This window comes from Eptatretus burgeri, chromosome 1, assembly GCF_056783735.1.
Source record: "Eptatretus burgeri isolate ZD-2024b chromosome 1, Ebu_testis_v1, whole genome shotgun sequence".
In the NCBI taxonomy this organism is placed as follows: domain Eukaryota; kingdom Metazoa; phylum Chordata; class Myxini; order Myxiniformes; family Myxinidae; genus Eptatretus; species Eptatretus burgeri.
Window position 1 is genome coordinate 29,456,767 of NC_140961.1, and position 15,477 is coordinate 29,472,243.

Here is a 15,477-nt window from a genome sequence, read left to right on the forward strand (position 1 = left end):
CACACACACACACACACACACACACACACACACACACACACACACACACACACTGCTGGAATTATAGATAGATACACTAAGTCATCACTATCCGGAAGTCCGTACGTTGTAACCCGTAATAGGGAACGCGACTGAGGTTCTCTTCCCCATCAGCCATGCCTACGCAGAAACGTGTCCTGTCATTGCTTCGTAAATAAATGGCTATAACTTGGGAAGCACTTGTCCGATTAATATCAAACTTTGAAAAGGAACATACTCAGGTCCCCAACAATATATCTGGCAAGTTTCAATTACATCGGACCAGTGGTTGTCGAGAAACAGCGGGGACACACACGCACGCACGCACGCACATACACAATGTTCCCATCTCGTTTTTGGCTGTTCTTTCATTGATCCAGCATGGTCCGAATCCTAGCTTAGCCGGGACTTTATTCGCAACGATCCATTCCTTGTAGCCAGTACGTCTTTGGCAGTGTCGCTCGGCTGCATCCGATCCTGTAAAGTAAAGTGATGCGGTTCGGACAAAGCGTACCGACGGCGTGTTCCCCGGTAATTAAATCACATGATTAATTAGGTAACTCGGTTAACCCATAGACGGGAGGACCCGAGGTCATGCGGTTGAGTTATTGGTGTTCACGGTCGGTTAGCGACCCGCCGCGTCATGGAGTTATCCGTGGGCGACGGCCTGCAATTCCGGGGAGTCTGGTGGGAACCTGAGATAGCTTCCCCCCCCCAACCCACAACAATATGATCAGCCTAATTTCAGGCAACTCCAGCTTAAGGCAGCCCTTAACTTTCCTAAGTTGCGAAGTGTTAGTTGGTGGGAAATTTGGAGTTCATTCAAGGTGTCAGCGATAACTTGCCTATTCTTGGAAAAAGACACCATGGGATCTTTAAAGTCCCAAACATCCAGTGCTGGCAAACAGGTCCTCTGGCTTAATGTCCTGCCGATGGACGGCACATACTGATGCATTGCTCGGCACGTGAACGATCAGGATGACAGTTTATAGCTGGGTCGAGATTGGAAACCAGGATGGATAGCTGGTGTGTTCACCACTAAGCAATCCAGCCAGCACTCTCTTGGACAACTTCAGAGAATTAAACATTAAATGGAAGTGTGTTTGAAAAACGTCACAAGATACTAAAGGCAAATTAATTCATAATGCACAGTTTCTGGCTGCCAACTATGCATGTTTAGAGAGAACGGTGAAGATGGTGACACACCTCACATAGAGAATCCAGCTGAAGCTTTTTACGTAGAAATGCTTTGACATGTTTCACCGTAGCTTCCCCCGACACACTCACAAACTTTTTCTGAAGGGGCTGTGCAGTTGCAAGGAGGACATAGTCATGGTTATTCCAACAATAATTGCAGGAATGAATAGAATGATGGGAAAAAAAGTCATGGAGTGAAATGAAAGGGAAGCAGGTGGATGATTTAGAGGGGATATATGACCGTCATACCTGGTAGTTTTGCCTCCCAGATCCAGACCTGCAGGCATGAAAGGAAATTGTGAGTCTTCAACTATGAACACAGAACAAGAACAACTCAAACCAATCGCATGCTCTGAGCCAGAGCAATAATTAAAGGGTGATTTGTGTCACTGGGGAGAGTGAGGGTGAAATGAGAAAATAAAAACTAAAATCTGAAAGGAAGGAGAGAGGCAGGAGAGGAAAGGTAATTGGAAGAGCAGGAAAGAACAGGAGGGGTGTTGATGGGGTGGGGGGGGGAGAAGAGAAAACAAAATTATCCCAGAAGCTTTTAATCCACCTGAAAAGCAGTAGTATTCAGGATTTGGGTTTCAACCTTCTGGAAACCAAGATTTTCTGAGAGGAATTACCATGTCATTGATGGTTAAAATAAATAAATAAATAAATAAATAAACCAGCTGGCTTACTAATGACCTGGGAGTGGGTAATCCTGCCTCCCTTGCCTGATATCATGCATGTCAGTCCCTACTGTTTTACCAACAAAGATGTGATGCCAATCCCTACTTTGTGGTTGACTGTTAAGGACCTCAGGGTAACTTAGGATGGACATTAAAATGCTACTTATGAAAAGGCAGTTATCATCATCATGTAACATGCCCTATGCAGTGTTGGTGCTAGAAAAGCAGTTACTAGGCTACAATCCTGATCAAGTCTCCCCTTGGATTCAGGAAGTCAGGTGAGGAATTTAGAATTTATTAATGGTGCTGGCGATAGCTTGCATACTCTTCACAAAGGACACCATGGCATCTTTAACGTCCACCAACTAATGTTGGCAGACGAGATGCCAGTTTAACGTCCATCTGAAAGACGGCACACTCATTGTAAAATCACCGGGATGACAGTTTATAGCTGGGTCGGGATTCAAACCCAGGCTAGATGGCTTAGATGCGAGTGCGCTTACCTCTCGGTCATCCTGCTAACCCTCGAAAAGGCAGTGCTTTCCCAAAACCCACCAAACCTCCCTCTAACTCCACCCACAAGCCCAAAGACTGTGCTCACTCTAAGCACTCCAAGACGAGGCAGACCATAGGGGCAGTTGTTGTGCTACAGATTCGTCCTGGGGCTAAAATGCCACGTTTCTTCTCTGAAGACTTCTTCTTGTCCGTCACTGGAGGATTCTGATATACTGCAAAAAAAAGCAACATTTCATGTCAGTGTCTCCATGACACCCCCGTGACATTATGCTCAATCTATTGGGCCAAAGGTAACTACTACTCTTTAATGTCAACTATTCTATTCGATAATGTTTGAAACAAAGTGGCTGAACATAGTCAACATGAAAGATTTTATTTTTCAAAAGATCATTAAGCTCATGACAAGATTTTAGAACTTGTATTCTTCTGGATGTGACACCAGGACCGGACTTAAACAGATGAGTCACGTTGCCACAACTGACCAATCCATTTTTTCCCCTCTCTACAAGAACGAGTCACTCATGTACGGGCAAGGGTGAACTGACAGTGCAGGAGCAGGGCAACAATTTGGTACAACTAGCAAGTGAATAACGAAACAGGAAAGAGAGAGAGGGAGAAAGATGGGAACAAACACTGAAACCAGCAAGTAGGAGGGTTACGTCTAGCAGAGTAGAGGGAGTAACACTGGTGAAAGATTAATGGGGTTAATAAGGATCGTGGGTCAGGATGAGTAAGGACATGAGGTGGTGGTGCACCGTCTGCTTGGAGCCCTGAAGATAAGAATTGGAAAGATTTGCCTCTGGTAAGTTCCATAGACAGGAGAAGCAAGGAACAAAGGAGTTGCGGTGTGCCGTCAACCTCAATTTGGGAAGTTTAACCAGGAGGGAGTTAATGGAAGAACGAGTGGATCTTGGAGTTGCTGGGAAGGGTCAGAGAACTGAGAGAGCAGAGGGAGTAATATTGGAGAAGAGGCCGAAAAAAAAATAAAAAAGAGAGAAAAAAAAAGAAAAACAAAGAGATCACCGACCTGCCTGCAATGTGAAAGCAACAGACCTTGCGCTTTGGCGTCATCACAGGATAATGCAATAACATTGAGCTTTAGATTCTACAGAATCCAGGAGACACAGATGAAATGCTTGTACATCAGCTCATAGGGGAGAACAGTACTCCACTGAGCTGTAGACAAAGGCCTTGTAGACTGAGTAGCTCTGATTTTCCAAAGAAAGACATGGATCGACAGAGGATGCCCAGTATGTTGCAGGCCTTGGAGGCCAGCTTCACGATGTGGTCGGCCCAGGAAAGGTCATGACTGATGGTGAAGCCTCGAGGTTCAAGAAACTGAACTTCCTCAAATGGCTGACCAAGGAAACAGATAGGTGGGTTCGTTTAAGGATTCTTACGGAGCAAAGGTTGAGATGGCATTATTTTCCAGGATTTAAGGACATGGTTCATTTATCAAACCAGCATCAAATACATTTCAGATCAGCAGAGAATGGTGCAGCTGCAGTCTGATTAGCAGTGATATGGGGGTATTGTATGACATAATGTGGAGTCATCTGAAAAAAGGAAGAGGGTTTTTCAGAGCATCGGAGAGGTCATTTATAAAGATTAGGAATAAGACTGGGTTCAACACGCTACCTTGGGGAACTCCAGCCTCCAATGGAAGAGTAGAAAACAGGCTTGGACCTACCCCACTGTCTCCCCCAAACATATCGCCTATGGGTTAACAGAGTTACCTCCAATTTATTCACAAGTAGAACACACAAATGAACTAACTGTCAACAAAGAACAAAATTTAATGCGAGGGCTGCATCTGTTTCTTCTCCACCAGCTGGTCGATGCGGGGCAAAACTTTGCTCACAGCACATCGGAAATCATGCCCGGGCGCAGTAAGACGGTTCCGGCTCTTTGACTTGATGGTCATCATGGCTGAGAACCCCTGCTCGCACTCCCACGTAGAGGGGAAAATCAGTAGCTGGGGAACAGCGTGACGGGCTAGTGTCGGGTACGAGGAGGCCATGGTCACCCAGAAGTTCATAGGAGAGCATTCCTTGTGCTTCGTATTTGCTGTCTCGTCAGCCTGGATATCTATGAGCTCCTCTTGTTCCCCGGTCCCGACAGGCAGATCGCCTGGTTCAACGGAAAACGGATTGGTGATGTAGGCACAACATGTAATGTCTGGGAAGTAATGCATCAACTCGGTCTTGAGCAGTGAGAGGTGACGGACGATTTCTCGGGAAAATTCATCATTGGGCTCGCTCTCAAGGGTAGTCAGGAGTTCGAACATTCCGTAGCGTTTGCTCTCCACGTTCTTGATCCAGAGGTCCAACTTCCGGACAAACGCTCCCAACTTCGAGATGAAGTCTGAGACAGTGCAGTTGGGCCCTTGGAACAACAGGTTTAAGTGGTTGAAGACCCCAAAAATGTCCGACAGGTAGGCCAACCTTGAGATAAACTCCTCGTCCTCCAGATCTTTTTGAAAATCGTGTTCTTTCTCCGTGAAGAATACGAGGAGTCCATCCCTCAGTTCAAAGAGATGCCTCGTCGTATTTCCCCGGGAGAGCCAGCGAACCTCTGTGTGGTAGAGGAGACAGGTGTGGTCAGAGCCGAGATTTTCACAGAGCAGTTTGAACAGCCGAGTATTCAGGGCGGATGTTTTGACGAAATTAACTATTTTGATTAATCGGTTCAAGCATGATAACAAATTCGGAGGGAGTACCTTAGTGCTAAGGGCGAATCTGTGTATGAAACAATGGACACAGGTGACGTTTGGTGACACAGCTTTCACATGGGCTTGAAACCCTGACTTTCGACCGAGCATAGACGGAGCCCCATCTGTCGTGCATCCGACCAACTTCCCCCAATCCAGTTCATAATGCTTGAAGAAATTATCCAAAAGGTTGAAAACATCCTTTCCTTTCGTTGTACTGGATAGCTCCTGGCTCAGCAGCAGCTCAGTCTTCGCAGTGTTATTCTGTGTGAAGCGAACATAGACAAGTAGTTGGCAGCAGTTGGTGACGTCCGTTGATTAATCGAGTTGGATTGCAAACCCAAACTTTGAGGCTCTCACTCCCGCAATCACTTGGTCAGCAATGTCGCCTGACTTTTTATTATCTTTTTCAAGGTTGAGCACGAAAGTGCTCGCGAACCACCTGGAAGGCCCTCGCGTACCACATGTTGGGAACTACTGGTCAAGAGGGACAGATGAGGAAAAGGAGAGATTTGATGGAAAATTAGCCATTACTAGGACCAGGAAAATGGACATATCAGTAGCAGAAATCTGGGATGGGAAGTTAACAGATGGGATCAAACCCATAGCATCACAGAAGGTCTTTGATGCAATGCCATAGTTGGTTGTTGCAGAGCTAACACCCAGCCAGGGTGAGAGGCCTGTGAAAGCGGAGTAGAGAACAGCCAGGAAGTGACACAGAGACAAGCACGAATTCGACAGAGTCAACTGGACACAGAAATGGCCTCAAATAACAATTCACAACAATAGGGACGAAACAAGGGAAGATGGGACGGATCTGGTTCAAAATGGTCGCCGTTGGTAAATTTTCCCAGAACGCAAAATATGCACATCCAGCCCCAAAATGCAAGGTTTGGTTTTTTTTTTCATCTTCGGTTTAAAAAAAAAAAAGACACCGCTGTTGTGTCCTGTTGTTATAATTACAAAGAAAATGCTTTGGACACATGGGGGAGTTTCACACTGATGTGTGGCATTGCGTGAAGAAGAAGAAGAAGAAGAAGAGGAGAATGGAGAAATATGGCGGGAAAGGAAAAAAGCGTGTTGTTGTTGTCCTCCTCCATTGGTCTGGATCTGATTCATTTTTTTTAATATGAAAAGATTTTTATATGACATTTTAATATGAATATATACGAGCTCAACCTTATTGCTGTGATGGTTGTGTGTGCTCCAATCAACTCACCGGGCTTCGGCAGCTCCATGCCGCGGGAGAAATAAAACTCACGCATTCTCTGCTTCTCATCTGCAAGAGACATCATTAAAAATGAATCTGTCATGACGTTTATCCTCACTTGTACGAGTAGCGGACGGCCAGCTCCCTCGGGGCGGTGCTGATGGCGAACCCCTCTGACTTGCAGCAGCAGCCCCTCCCTCCGGCAGGGGGAAGTCTCCTCCCCATCGCGGGGACGGGGGAACATTTCGTGCTCATGACTGGACCCGGGTATCCCCACCAAGAGGACGAACGTTAACAGAATTTGAGGGTAATTGCCAAAGTAGTTTTAAATTCGATATTACGGTTCATGTATATTCACACACGGATAATTAACATATTCAAGTGCCATTAATGGCGACGGATTTCTCCGTCCGCTCCCCTGTCACGCTTTTGTCTGGGACGTCATGACGTTACGTCTGGGACGTCATGACGGCGTTACGCCAGTGACGTCATTACGGTGTTTCAAATTACGTCTCGCGCTGGGCGACGCTTTTACGGCGGTGTATTATTCATGACGTGATGATCATCGCATTTTACAAATGGAAGGAAACAACAAACAAACAAACAAACAAACAAAAAAAAAAAAAACGTTTGATACCTGAGAACATAAAACGAATTCACAATACTGTTGATTTGCGAATAAGCGTGCATATTTAATTATCATAATTAAATGCTCGGTTTGTTTTCAGTCATTAAAATGTTTCTGGACTAAAATTTTTTTTTTTGTTGTAAATATTGACTGTCAATAAACTGTATAAGTACTTACGCTTACTGTACCATATATCCTTGTACAATAATACATCAATTCAGGGACCGGTGTTTGTTTGTTGCACTACTCCTCCTACAGTTCTGGCCCGATGACGCCCAGACATGCTACAAAGGATCAGCATAACCCCAATTAGTGTATAGGAGGTGTTTTTATCTTTACACTTTACAGATGGTCAGGAGGAGGAGGAGGAGGAGGAGGAGGAAGGGGAGCGAGAAGGGACAGACATTCTCGATGAAAATGTCTATCATGTAGCGCCACCTCCAGGTCGGGGGAGGGCATTACAAGTCCCCACCATTCACAGGACAGTATTCCTGCCCTCACCTTTTCCAGTGCAGTGAGGAGTTTTAAATTACAAGCAGTGGTTATGTTTTTGCTTCATGCACGTAACCCGGGTTATTTATTTTTGCCAATGCAGAGCTGTCAGTTGCCTATACACCGTGAGAGACGAAGACCTCACACCCAAATAAAAGTATGTGTCAGAAGAACGTGTTGCATGCTGATTATTGCAAATTATGTTGGTCATTTAGCGTCAGCGAAGGGATGGCTTCAATGCTCTCGTGTTGTGTATAGCAGGAAGTGACACCGTTGTGGTGCCGGGTGTCGGTGGCGAACACGACCGCTAGGTGGAGCAGTAGAGTCGGCTCCAACGACCACCCGGAATCTAGATCGTGCTTCTCGGAGAACTCCGAAAGGCACGGGTCCCTTACAGGACCGTGAATCGCCAATAATTCGGCCGCGTGGAATAGGGTGAATTGCAAACTTCAATATACCGAAGTATCCACACGGCAAAGCTACCGGGGAATTCACACCCTCGGCAGGCCTCGAGCGGAACGAGCCGTTATCGTGCTCGAACCGTGCGTAACCCGAGCGGATGGTTACCAAGACCCGTCGGTCCAAATGCACAATTCACCGTTTCCCAATTTCCCAACACGCACCGTGCTAAGCCAATGAAAGAAGCACAGAAACGAGCTGGTACATTCAACAAGAGGGGATTTATTTACAATGGGGGGAAGGGAACACGAAAAGAGCAGAGTTATCCGACTACATTCCAATGTACAGTAACACAAGCACTTAACGATTCTACTTAGAGACAGGCCCACACTCAGACACACCCAAAGAAATGGACCCCGTCGGGTCTTTATTCGGTTCTCCAGCAGAGGGGGATAGTTCAGCTGGGAGTCAGAACGGCTGGCTACCTGGCCGCGAGCGCGCGGCTGGTCGTCCACCCCTTCCCAGAACTCCGGTCGCCAAAGGACGGACCAGGGCAGCCGAATCCAGAGGAGGCGAGACGAGGTGATCTCCCTTGATAAAAAAAAGTAGTCGACCGCTCGCTGTAACGCGCCAGACAAGACACCTCCGAAGCGTGGGATGCAGTCCGCCACAAACCCAGGCAGAGACACGCACTCGAGCAGACTCAGGAAGCAAACTTCCCACACTCGTCCCGACAACCACACTTTCTCTTCAGGAGGGAGGGCGTCTTCTCCTGGCCACTCGCCTTCTCATTGGTCGGACCCATCGCGATTCCCTGGCCGTCTCCCATTGGACAGGCCCACGGTAGGCGGGGCAACTCCCACCCTTCTGGGTGGAGTCCCGATCGGAGGCGTTTGTAGCTCCGCCTACCTCCTCATCTCCGACCACATGCGTAATGATGATGGTGTTGAGTGGGAGACGGGGCGGGTGAGACGCCTGCTCCTTGCCGATTGGCCAAAGAGGGACGCCATGCCTATGTTAGACTCCACCCATGCACGCGCTCGTCAGTGAAGAATACCGTGAGCAGTGTTGTTGTTGTGAAAGTGAAGATGTAAAAACTCCTATCTATAAAATAACCCACAGCACACGTACACTTAATTCCCATTAGACACAGGGGATGGATTCTAACTGGAAACACATACTTACTGACATAACTGATCTTTAGGGAATCTGGCTGTTGTGTGCAGTAAGCTCCCAAATTCGTAACACTACCCGCTCCCCTTTTTACAGACTCATCCCGAGTCGTCAAATTTGCGTGTGACCAGCACATGCAAGTTTTCCCCTAGAAAATTTACCTACAGATCCCTGAGTGCGAGATTTGCATACATGTCCCAAAAATATATAACCGAGTGCGCTGCGTAACTAAACTATCAGACTACAGACGACTTAAATACATTGCCGGCGCTAAGACAGACACACAGGTGGGTTAAACTTATTTACAATTTTAACTAATATTTACACTAACCATGGCCCAGGACCTGTCATCTGTGGGGAAAAAGGCACAGCAATGTTACCAGTTTGTGTGGGTGAGTGCACAGCAGCTGAAGGTCAGTCGTCCTCAGGGCCTGCTCAAAAGGTCCCCCTTGTGTGTTCGTTGCAGTGAACCTTCTTTTTATTTCCTTCATACCCCCAGCTGCTGGAGGCAACTCACCCTAACACGGCAGGCCATGCACCGTCCCACAGTCCATTTGAAGTGGCCTTTATGCAGAAGAAGTGGCCAGGCTGCTCAATGCAGTCTCTGGCTCATGTGAATGGATGGACAGGGATGCAAAACACAAAAATGGATGCACAGGCTGTTCAACGCAGTCCCATGGTGAGGCTGCCTACAGGGCAGTCCTTGCAAACACTGGACAAGATGGTCCTGGCACACATGGATGGATGGTTGGCACAGGGGCGATGCAAAAAGGGTAGCAGGCATGGGGTTATGGCAAAGGCAGGCAAATCAGGCATGGCAAGGTAAGGCAATGTGGACCAGGCGATGTAGCACAACAGGCCGGTATATGAAGCTGGCTGGCCTCTAGTATGGTCCCGTGAGGTTGTGTGGAGGGAGTGCGGTGGTGCGGCTGCTCTGAAAACAGGCTTGGACCTACCCCACTGTCTCCCCCAAACATATCGCCTTTGCCTGTCTATACCCACACCCTTAGTTTGCAACAAGAAAACAACAAAATTTAGCCCCTTTTTTTTTTTTTAAAATAATTGCTTGTCACTAACCCCCTTACTGTCTTTGTCCAGCTCACCTACCCTGTCAACCTAGCCTACTCCCAACTCCTAAAATCCTTCTTGGAGGGGACTAAGGAAGAGACTAGTGTCCTGCTCGTGGCCCAACAAAGCCTCAGAATAGCCTCCCACATAATTCGGCCATCTTACCAAGGTGGGTCCAGCAGCCTACAGAGAGTGAAGGGATGGATGGTGCGAAGGCGTACATTTCCAAACTATCCTCGCATTTATTAACTTTAAACTACCCCGGGGCTTTTCCACATGCCTGGATCTTTAAATTTTAGGTTCTAACAACTATGATTCCTGTCACCTGTGTTGGTGTCCATTATCAATTTGGGCCCTGCCCACAAATTTTCACTCGTGCCCTTGCACAATTTCATGGCTGGGCAGCGTGGCTCACATGGCAGGGATTCCCCCTCTGCCGAATCTCAAACTATGGTACCCCCGGGCCCTGAGGCTGTCTCCGAGCCCACCTGCTCCCTATGAACGCGGGGGTTGCCCTTCCTGGCATTTCCCCCCTCCGATGCCCACGTGGCATTTTGGCGCTATGGGTCCCGTTTCCGACGGATCGCCCATGCCCACTACACGATCCCAGTCCCTTGGACGCTTGGCCTACTCTGGCCGACTGTCCGGTGCCCGAGGTGCCCTCTACTCGATACTCACCTTTCAACAGCCACACTCCCAGCTGGTCAATGGACTCCTGCAACCTTCAAAAGGTATCGAGCCTTCTTCCCACACCAACAACAAAACGACCTCCTTTTGGTAAATTTAACTAACATTACATGGACTCTGGGGTCACTTGGGTGGGATTCACTCCTCCCCCCACTCATTCATTCCACTCACACACTCGGGCCTGCTGACCCATACTCATTCATTGTACACTTTTAATTTCACACCAACACTCCACACTGCCATGCTGCTAACTAACTCGTGCTCCCTCGTTGTCCCTTAAACTAGTGCACGTTCCATTTAATCTATGTAGCTAAGCTACGTCCCCACTACACATTCCATGTCTGTCCATGTCTCCCCAATCCATTCTAAATCTAAATCTACTTTCCCACTAACTAGTCCACAGGCCCCATGGAGGATGGCTCATGCCCCCATGAGGCCGGTCTATCAAAGCTAAACCCTTCCCACTAAGCTATTGCTCCTTTGCCCAAACAGGATGTCCACCACATCCCTGCTGGGCCGTGTACTTGGAGCGAGGCTTTTTATCCCGCCCCCCGGAGGGAGGGAGCGGGATATTGTAATCGTCCGGTTTGTTTGTCTGTTTGTTACTTACCAAATCTAAAGATTTCGTAAGTATATTGATGACTTCCGTCCTGTTTGTGTGTTTGTGTGTAGGCACGATAACTCGAGAACGGAAGAAGCTACCAATGTCAAATCACACCACGTGATTCAGGAGGGTGATGGCTAGTGCTGATTAGATTTTGGTCAAAATCGGTCAAAGGTCAAGGTCACAGTGAGGTCAAACATTCGATTTTTGATTGTTTTGTACAGAATCATCGTAGAAACTTCGGGTTTGCGTTGCTACCTTCTCAAGAGACAGCTTTTATTAGACAAGGTCAGAGGTCAAGTTGCCGATTTCGTAAGTACCAGTCTATGACTGCTTATTACTTACGAATTCGAAAGATTTCGTATGTTGATGACTTCCGTCCTCTGTTTGTGTGTGTTTGTGTGTTTGCGTGTAGGCACGATAACTTGAGAACGGAAGAAGCTACCAATGTCAAATTACACCGCGTGATTCAGGAGGGTGATGGCTAGCGCTGATTAGATTTTGGTCAAAAGTCAAGGTCACAGTGAGGTCAAACATAATTCCGTAAATTCATGTGGAGAAATGGAGTATTTTTGCTTCGGTCGACGTTACGAGTTCGTTTTAACTTCGATTCTAATTTTGTCTTCGGTTTTTGTGATCGCTTAGGATGCATAAAACTCGGTTGTCGAAATTCTGGTAAAAATCGCATGTATTTGAGACGTTTTAAGATTGTATAAAAAATATTTCACTCACCGCATCACGGCTCGTCACGTGGTGCAGCGCGCTCGAGCAGAGGCATCGTTGAGTCACGTAAAGGTTTTGCGTGTGCGCGCTGACGGTGTTTTCGATAAAGATGGTGTTTAAATGTCATTTTTATCCCAATTAAGGTTATCGTCGCATACCTGACTCACTAAGCCGTCGGATTATGTAAAGATTGTTGGTGGATAGCCGAATATTATGGTTTTGTCACTTTAATAAAATAATATTAAATAATTGCGTGGAGAAATGGAGATTTTTACTTCGGTCGACGTTACGATTTTTGATGGTTTGGTACAGAATCATCGTAGAAACTTCTGGTTTGCGTCGCTACCTTCTCTTGAGACAGCTTTTATTAGACAAGGTCAGAGGTCAAATTGACGATTTCGTAAGTACCAGTCTATGACTGCTTGTTTGTTTGTTTGTCTGTCTGTCTGTTAGCAACTTTATGGCAAAACGGCTTTAGCAAACACTATCAAATTTAATCCACAGGTGGGCAATGAACCTTGGACGACCCCATTAACTTTTGGGTCCAATTGGATCAAAGGTCAAGGTCAAGAAAAGATCAAAATCGTTTTTCGCTCATAACTTCGTCAAAAATGATCTGATTTACTTCAAACGAAGCTTATAGTGAAACTTTATTCTATTTCTCACTTATAATCCTACCTATTCCAAGAGTGATAAATGCATATTTGTGAAGATCGGTAGGTTCCGAAGTTTTGGGGGTGATGGTCATCGGACAAAATTACAAATTTTCCATTAAAACTAAACATGGTTACGAAAATACAACTTTACGGGAAAACGGTTGTATCAAACACTGTCGAATTGTATCCACAGGTGGGTAATGAACCTCGGACGACCCCATTAACTTTTGGGTCCAATTAAGTCAAGGTCAGGTCATGAAAAGGTCAAAATCGTTTTTCACTCATAACTTTGTCAAAAATGGTTTAATTGACTTCAAACTAAGACTAAAATATTCCTTATAATCAACATTCAGGTTAAGGATGTATCAAATTTCAATTTGATCCCCAAAATAACTTTATGCCTTAAATGGGTGGGATTTGTTGTGCCTGGCACCACTTGTTTCATTTTTTTTTTTACACCACTAAGGTGGCGGTCTACGGCTCACTCGTTCGTCCCTTCCAACGGGCGATAATCGAGGCCTTGTCGTCGCCCTGTCAAGCGCTCGCCTTTGAGGGATTCCCCACACGAGCCAACGTGTGCAACTCGCGCTGGGAAATCCCCGGTGACGTCACTCGCCCACGGAACCTGAACGGCTTGCCGTGCAGGCCCGCCTGAGCATGTCATCCCGGGGGTTCGCTCCGCGCGTTCCGCGAACGGAACACGTGGCGTGCAGCACATGATGCCTCACACACGCTCGTATGGAGACCCTGCCGAATTCAAACAACATTCGCCACCATTTTAGCCGTCCACGAGGCCTTGTTGAATCCCACGTGGAGCGTTTCCACGCCGGATTCCCGGCACGAAGACACGCGCGCAAGGGCCGCTCGCTAAATGCGAAACGGGCCCCGTACGCGACGTCCCGTGAAACCGGTGCGATTCCTGAAATACTTACTCGCGGCCCATTCGGCTCGCTCTATCCGTCTCCCGTCTGGGTCGGTCCGCGTACCAATTCTTCGCATGCACTCACGCACGCCATGACACTCGTACTGCTCACACATTTCAACACACACTCCGGGACAATCGCATCGGGGATTCGTGTCAACTCAAGAAATCCCGGGGTTTCCATACCCCCCCCCCCAAGCTCCATATCTACCCGTTCACATCACTCATCCGCTCAACCTCGCACGGCCCGACCGGACTCACCTTGTCGCGATCTGCTTCGAGAGAGCTTTCCATCTCCCCCTGTTCCTGAGGGAGGTTAATTTGATGCTCGCACCAGGTCACGAAACATTCCCCATGCTCAACCTCATTGTCCCCCACTATCCCTACCTGTGTGTGCTCGTCTTTTATTTCCTGCATTTCGTTCACCTCTATTGATTTCTACGTCTCTGGTTCCTCTTTCGTTTTGTTTAATTCATTCTCTGCTTGTTCTATCTCTCGCATCTCTGCCGTTTCCTCCTTTCTCTCCTATATTTTCTGCATCTATGGCTGTTAATTTCTCTGTCGACTCTTTTAATTTTTCCATCGTCCCCTCGTGTCTCGTCCGACACGTCTCCCCATCAATTGTCATGGCGTCATCCCGACCTCACCAGTCTCCATCGCGGGCCGGACACAATTTGCACTCCCTCTGGTCGGTTCGGTTGCTCCGCAATGTGGTGCCGCCATTATGCAATCCATTGTCCGCATCTCACCTTTCACCTCCTTCATACTCGCCCTCATCGCCTCTTGCCCCGCCTGGAGGCTCAACCCCATGCTCTGCATTTCCCCCCGCTGTGTTCGCCTCCATGTTTTGTGCGCTCGCATCCATTTTGCGCTCATCGCTCGCGCATTTGTTTATATTTCTTGTATATTTTGCGCACTCGCATCCATTTGTTTCTTCATTTCCATCAACATTTCCCCCAACCGGTTTATGTCAAATGGACTCGGCGGAGCCGGTCCACCATTATGGTGTGCGGAACCGGCAGAAGTCGGGGGGGGGGGAACTTTGACGGAGGGGGTGGGAGGTTATATGCCGGCGCCACCGCGCCCATTGCTCCCTCTGAGTTTGGTTGCGGGGGCACATCTTCTTGCATGGGGGTGTCCTGCACGGTGTTGTCCTGGACAATGGTTTCCTCTAAACCTGCCATTATCTCCACACCCACCTGCTTCAGCTCATCTTGGCTTGCCATGTTGCGTTTTGAGAAAGAAGTTTTAAAATGCTCATAATTTGGGGGAACGGGGGAGGGATGCTTCCTACACCCCTGGTCCGAATCCCGTGAATTTTGTGGAGGTGGAGGGGTTAGAATCCTCCTCCTGACACCAATTTATTGTGGTGCCGGGTGTCGGCGGTGAGCATGGCCGCGAGGTGGAGCAGTAGAGTCGGCTCCACCGAACACCCGGAATCAAGATAGTGCTTCTCGGAGAACTCCGAAAGGCAAGGTTCCCTTACAGGACCGTGAATCGCCAATAATTCGGCCGCGTGGAATAGGGTTAATTTCAAACTTCAATATACCTAAGTATCCACGCGGAAAAGCTACCGTGGAATTCACACCCTCGGCAGGATTCAAGCAGAACGAGCCGTTATCGTGCTCGAACCGTGCGTAACCAGAGCGGATGGTTAGCAAGACCCGTCGGTCCAAATGCACAATTTACCGTTTCCCAATTTCCCAACACACACCATGCTAAGCCAATGAAAAAAGCACGGAAATGAGCTGGTACATTCAACAAGAGGGGATTTATTTACAATGGGGGGAAGGGAACACG

General features: G+C 47.6%; 1 protein-coding gene across 2 annotated transcripts in view; it reads right to left on the minus strand.

The window, feature by feature from the left end:
* The window catches only part of LOC147034141 (polycomb group RING finger protein 6-like), a 60,081-nt gene that overhangs the window by 39,158 nt on the left and 5,446 nt on the right, over positions 1–15,477 (minus strand). For both annotated transcript variants that reach the window (XM_085877178.1, XM_085877188.1), the window contains exons 5-8: positions 6,335–6,394; positions 2,491–2,617; positions 1,465–1,492; positions 1,225–1,323 (exon numbers count right to left, since the gene is read on the minus strand). In XM_085877178.1, coding sequence (XP_085733304.1) covers positions 1,225–1,323; positions 1,465–1,492; positions 2,491–2,617; positions 6,335–6,394 — 314 coding nt within the window. The remainder of the gene's footprint in view (positions 1–1,224; positions 1,324–1,464; positions 1,493–2,490; positions 2,618–6,334; positions 6,395–15,477) is intronic.